Below are 6,000 nucleotides of genomic sequence, written 5' to 3' on the forward strand. Positions count from 1 at the left end.
GGTCGGCTCTGCAATGTCAGTACAGCAGCGCAAGTGCTCTCTCCCTCTGCCTCTTGCGTGCTGTCCGCCAGGGGCTCAGAGAAGGCAGGGAGAGGGAATTTACACTCCCCATTTGCTGTCATTTATTCTTTGGCTGCTTGTTCTGACCGTGTTGTCTTTGAACCCATCTTGAAAAGGGGAAGAAAAGACAGGCTGTTTGTGAGCTATGCCCACCAGAGCTTCTGGATGGGCCTCCCGTTCTGTAACTCAAGCTGCCACTGCATGTCTTGGCTGTTACCATCAAAGGTCCTGCAGCAGAGCAGTTTGCCTCTTGATTATTGTGGAAGATGGCTGCATTTGAAAGACTTGAACTTTGTTTCTGCAGCAGTACTACATATCCCCAACCATTGAGACACTAGCTCATAAGCGAGAGGATTGAAAAGAAAAGGTCTGCTAAAGAACCAGCTTCTTTGGCCTCAAAACTGTTTGCTGAACACTGAAGCCCGTAGCGGTCCCTTCCTTTTAACAGCATCCTTTGTGTGGGCAGGTCCTTCAAACAAAGAAGACGGCACGTCGCCAAAACCTCGAGTTGCAGAAGTGTGAGGAAATCCTCAGCAAGCTGATCAAGTACCGCTTTAGCTGGCCCTTCAGGTGAGGGCAGGTGGCCTCCTTCTCCGTGGGCGCAGGACTGTCCGCAGGCAGTGTGTAGGTGTGGGTTGGCCATGCTGCAGTCCTGCCGGATCCACTCGCTGGCTGTGAGACCGGGGTTTCAAAAGCAAGTTATGGATGGGAAGAAAGGCAGTGAAGCTGCTCCAGAAGAAACCACCACGCTCTCTGTCCTCTGCTGGACTGAAGACGTGGGGCCCTTCTGAGGTGGTGTAAGAGAGGGTGGTAGGCTGCGGGCCGAAGAGGGGAGGCTGGGGTGGGTGCTTTCTGCAGCCCCCAGGATTTGCAGGGCACTCTGTAGGCAGCGTGACTGAGAGAAGGTAGCCATACCTGCTATGTGCCAGTCCCTGTGCCTGGGCCAGCTTTCTGGGCAGAAGGGCAAGCTTGCTGTCCTTCCCATCATCGTGCCGTGGCCACCACGGGGCAGACGTGTCTGTAGCACTGTCGAGGTGCTGCTTGGGTTTGTTACGGCACTTGGGGGGGTGCAGGTCAGGGCTGCCGCTCGAGTGAAGGGGGTGGGGGTGATTCTTATTCCTCTACAGCTCTGCACTGCGTGCGGCCAAGGCCGTCATTTTCCTCCTATCTTTGTGGCTCTTCGTTCGGCAGGGAGCCAGTGACCACGGAGGAAGCCGAAGATTACTTTGAGGTCATCAGCAACCCTATGGACTTCCAGACTATGCAGAGCAAGTGCTCTTGTGGCAATTACCGCTCAGTGCAGGAGTTCCTCTCTGACATCAAGCAGGTGTTCTCCAACGCCGAGCGCTATAACCAGAACGGGAGTCACGTACTGTCCTGCCTGGAGAAGACGGAACAGTGTTTGATTGACATGGTGCACAAACACCTGCCTGGCCACACGTATGCACGCAGGAAACGCAAGAAGCTCTCTGCCAGGTGCCAGGGACTGGAGGAGCAGGAAGGGGACAGTGAGTCAGAGCCCCTTGAACATTCCCGGGGGCGGAAAAGGAAGAAATGAGGGATGGGGAGACTAGGGGGAGAGCCAGAGCTGGAGCAGGCCTTCTGGTGCTGCCAGGCAGCAGGATGGGTTGTCTGGAGGGAGTTGGGAAGCAGCAGGCACTTTTCTATTAATCCAGCCTTCCCTTTGGCCCGTCCTAGATTTAATTTTTCTGCAATTTCCTCAAGTATTTGGTCATCCATTGAGTGAGCAGAGATGACTTACTGCTTCCTGCAAAATCCACAAAGCTCTGAATGAGTCTGTCCTGCTAGGAGGGGAAGGTGGGAGGGCAAGGGGGAGGCCTGGCCAAAGCCTGGCTGGGCGGGGGAGCACGAAGCCTACTCCAGCTCAGGCGCTGTCGGCTTCCTTGGGATGAGCCGCTTCCTCCCCTCCGCGAGCAGCCAGCGCCGGAGAGTGGTGGGACCTCTGCCGTCTGCTGCCTGTGATGTGAAACCAGCCTTGAGCTGGTGCAGGGAGGGATCATATTGCTTCACGGAAGGACTGGGTGCGATCAGGCCAATGGGCTGCTAGTTCTTGTATGTATATATTTATATGGTGTTAATTTTGAGCCCCCAATGAAGGGCTGCATAGGGCGAGCAAGCACTTACATTTATGGAGATACGGCTTTCACCAGCATCCTAACACAATTGGCTTCGAGGTGCTCTTGCTTTTCCCCTCTCTCTTCTCGGGGAGCGATCTCCGGAGGTTGCGCTCCGAAGAGGGTTCTTCTGAGCTCAGCTCTTCACACGTACACGGCAAAGAGGAGGCAGTTGGCTTCCCCGCTCACCTTGAACAGCACACAATCATGTAGCCCTTTGGATGAACCGAGTGCCAGAAGCATACTGGAGAGCGTGGTTTTCTGCACACCCTGTAGGGAGCTCCAGGGCAAGGGGAGCAGCAGAAACATGTTCTGTGTAACTTTTTAAATTAATTTTCTAGTTAAAAGTGGTTTGTTTCTAGCTGTGATCTTGTACAAAGAACACCTGTAAGATACCGTTGTCTTGCTTTGGCACATGTACAGTTTATATGAAATCGTGTTTGCTTTATATTTTCCCCCCTCTTAAAACTCATTTTCCTACCAGTAGCTGGAGTTACACCGGGGGACTTGTTGGCGGGGGATCTCCCAGTCCCTCTCTAGCCACGCTCTCACCATGTTTTATAGTAATACCTTCCCTAGCTCACCTCCCTCGCACTCCCCCAGCGCAGCGAGGACCGTCCCGCACCGGCCGACCAGCCTGATCCTGCTGGGAGGCTGCTCTGCCGCGGCCCCAGCAGTGGGTCCTGCCGCCCGAGATACTGACTTTTCTCTAAGAAAAGCGTGTGGTTTTTTCATCACCCTTCCCTCTCCATCATGACAGGTTTTGATCATACAATCAGGGCTTGAACTTTTTATTATAGAAGTCTTCAATTTGGAACAAACCAGCCGCAGGGCTGCTCTATGCTGGTTTTGTAACAGAAAAGCAAAAGCAGCTGTTGCAGCTCCTGTGATTTGAGAAGAATCATCTATTAAAAACTGCAGCCTAGTTTTGTGAACTTTTTAGGGTTTTTTTTAACAGGTATTCGTTTCAGTTCTGGACTGTCGATGGCTGCAGAGACTAGGTTTCCAGCCACTTCCCTCTTCCCCTCTGCCCAGCCTCAGCTCCCTGCCCCACAGAATAGCACTGACATTTGTATTTCACAAGTCTCCTTCACAGGCTTTGTTTTGTCCTGTTCATAGAGAACGTTTTCTGCAGGTCCTACACGGTGAAACCTTTGGAACTGTACGTTTTTTAAAAATAAATGTCATTTGGGGGGGAGGGGGTTCTGCTAAGGGCTGTACTTGTAATAAATTGGAAACTTAAAAATAAACATTATGTACTTGTGTTTGTAAAACTGGCTTGCAGCGAGTCCTTTGCAGGCGCCCTGTGTTCGTGTGGGACTGTCTGGGATGTCTCGCCTCTGCCTTCCCCAGAGCCCCCATCAGACATGGTATCGCTGCCTTCCGGAGGGAAAATGGAGCCGCAGAGCAAGGGGTCGAGGGAACAGCGAGTCTGGGTCAGGTCAGCTTACAACTCTGGAGAACCGTCTTCTAGGCCTCCTGCTCAGGTTTGGTTATACCAGCCCCTGGGCTGTGCCTCGGTTCCCAGTATCACAGACGGGTGGTGCCATGCCCTCTGCGGCAGGGCTGCCGTGGCACACCACCCTTCTTCCTAAGCTGTGCTGGGCACAAAATAATGTGCTGGCGTGGACATGCGTGCTCTGAGCTGGCTGTTTAATTGTCCTCCCCAGAGATGAGGGACGGGGCCGTGCTCTTCCTGCCCCTGGACAGGGGGAGGTCACCGGGACGTGGGAGCAGTCCTTGGGCTGGCCACCCCTTTCGGTCCCTTGTCTCCTGCCGGCTGCCAGTGCGACACTTGTCCTCCTGCCACAGCACGCAGGGTGGCACTGGGTAGCTCTCCTGAAGGGAATACAAGGGGGTGATGGGGGAGCTGAAATGTCTCTGCTCTTTCACCCCAGCGTTGCCTGGCTGGCTGGCCGTCAAAACTGCCTCCCTTGTTTTGTTAATGTGTGTTTAGCAACCGCAGCCTTGTGGGCTGGAGCTCAGAGATCAGCAAGGACCGTCCCTGCTGTGTCTCTGAGAGCACAACTCCCAACCCACCATCCTGGTCTCCAGCAGCCTAACGGGGACACGCTGGGCGCTCTGACACAGTGAGCTTCAACGGCAGCACGGGCTGGGGAGGTGATGAACCAGTGCTGATGTACGACCCGTCATCTGTGAAATAAACGTGTCGGCCAAAGTTTTGCCTGCATTTCTGCCAGTGCTGCACTGCCAGGAGCGTGATGGTTTCCTGGGTGACTTCATCGTCCTCCTTGCTCAGGAGCAGAGCTGGGAGCGCTCCAGCCAGGTCCAGCTCTGCTGGGCAGAGGAAATCCCCTGATGGGTTTGAGGGCTCGAAGGCTCTTGGCGATAGACAGATGCTGCTTTCCCCAGAGAAGCCTCATCCCCTCTCCACAAGAGGTGGTTTGGCTTGCTGGGCATGCAACAGGACCTGCGTGAATCAGAGTGTGACTCAAGCTGGGACATTTCCAGGCCTCAGCGTGGAGACCTCACACCAGCATCTGCTCCAAGACCTTTTCGGAGACTTGCTTTTTATAGCAGCCCCTGCATGGCATTAATGTCCTGTGCAGGGGCTATAAATAGCTGTCCCCACGCCTGGCAAGCGAGTGCACGGGCTGGCGGGCAGCCGTGGCCCTGCTGCCCACTGGCACCGCGGGCTGGGGGATGGTCACCAGCCCGGCTGCACCCGCCGTCTCACCGGGGCTGGCCTGTGACAAAACCCCGTGGGGCCACCTGTGTTTTCTGGACTCGGGGAGGCCACGGGGGCGCAGCGGGTGAGGAGCCTTGAGCTTGGTCCCCCCCTTGGCTTCCTCATGGCTTAATTGTTAATATTAGCCAATTAATAGTCTGGGTAACTTGGGATTTTTAGCACATTCCCAGAGCACAGCGACTTCCCTTCTGCTACTCAAAACCTGGAGGGAGTGTCCTGCCTTGCGAGGGGGGATAACGTCCACAGCTCAGCGGGTGCTGGGGGGGCACTAGGCTCGACTTCACCATGCTTAGCTGGACCAGGACCTTGGGGTGTCCTGAGCCCGCTCTCACCCAGTGGCAGCCCTGGCTCAGCCTCTGCAGCCGTCCCTCCTGCTGGCACTGGGGACGGGCAACCATGGCAGCGGTGCCCAAGCTGGGGGGGGCTGCCCCGGCAGGGATGGGGCAGTGCTGAGCCCTGCTTGCCCCTTGCAGAGGGGCGTCTGCAGCTGCCCCAACCCTGCTGGAGCCAGGCCTTTGGCTACCTTTGGAGCTGCTCCAAGCAGGACGGAGAGGGGATGCAGGGATGATCTTGGGGTGGGGGGGTACGGAGGAAGGCTGAGCCTCCCCAGCACAGGGTTGAAAGCGGCTGTGGTAAGGGGACAGCCGGTGTCCCCCGGCACAGAGCCCTAACAAGGGGCAGCTCCGCTTTGGGGCAGGCTCTGTGGAAAAGTTCTGTCTCCCCAGCAGGGCCAGCCATGCCCAGCGCCTCGGGGCTGGCTGCCACCGGCGGAGCCGGCCGGGCTGCCGGGGCTGATAGCCTGTGGTGGTCAGGCGCCGGCGGCCCCACCGCTGCCCGATAGCTGGGGCCCAGCAGGACCGCTTATCTGGGTGAGCGCTGGAGAGGCAGCGAGTTACTTGGCAAGTGCCAGGGTGCGGCAAGGGCAGGTTGTTCCCACATGGGCACCGCGAGCTGGGACATGCGCATGCCCCAGCAGCATCGCCATGCCGCGATGCCACCAAAGGTGCACCAAGCTGGCTCAGGGCTCAGCATCGTGGGGCTGGCTGCAGGGGCGGGGGGTGTGGGGTGGGGGGGTGTCTGGCACATGGGCTGTAC

The 6,000-nt window shown here is 56.6% G+C and overlaps 1 protein-coding gene across 1 annotated transcript in view; it reads left to right on the plus strand.

The window, feature by feature from the left end:
- The window catches only part of BAZ1B (bromodomain adjacent to zinc finger domain 1B), a 51,452-nt gene extending 47,983 nt beyond the window's left edge, over positions 1-3,469 (plus strand). Inside the window, exons 18-19 of the mRNA XM_076354882.1 lie at positions 527-630; positions 1,252-3,469. Of these exons, the coding sequence (XP_076210997.1) occupies positions 527-630; positions 1,252-1,618 (471 nt within the window). The 3' untranslated portion in view covers positions 1,619-3,469. The remainder of the gene's footprint in view (positions 1-526; positions 631-1,251) is intronic.
- Positions 3,470-6,000: the final 2,531 nt, after the last annotated feature.

The sequence above is a fragment of the Aptenodytes patagonicus genome, chromosome 17, assembly GCF_965638725.1.
Source record: "Aptenodytes patagonicus chromosome 17, bAptPat1.pri.cur, whole genome shotgun sequence".
Taxonomy (NCBI): Eukaryota; Metazoa; Chordata; class Aves; order Sphenisciformes; family Spheniscidae; genus Aptenodytes; species Aptenodytes patagonicus.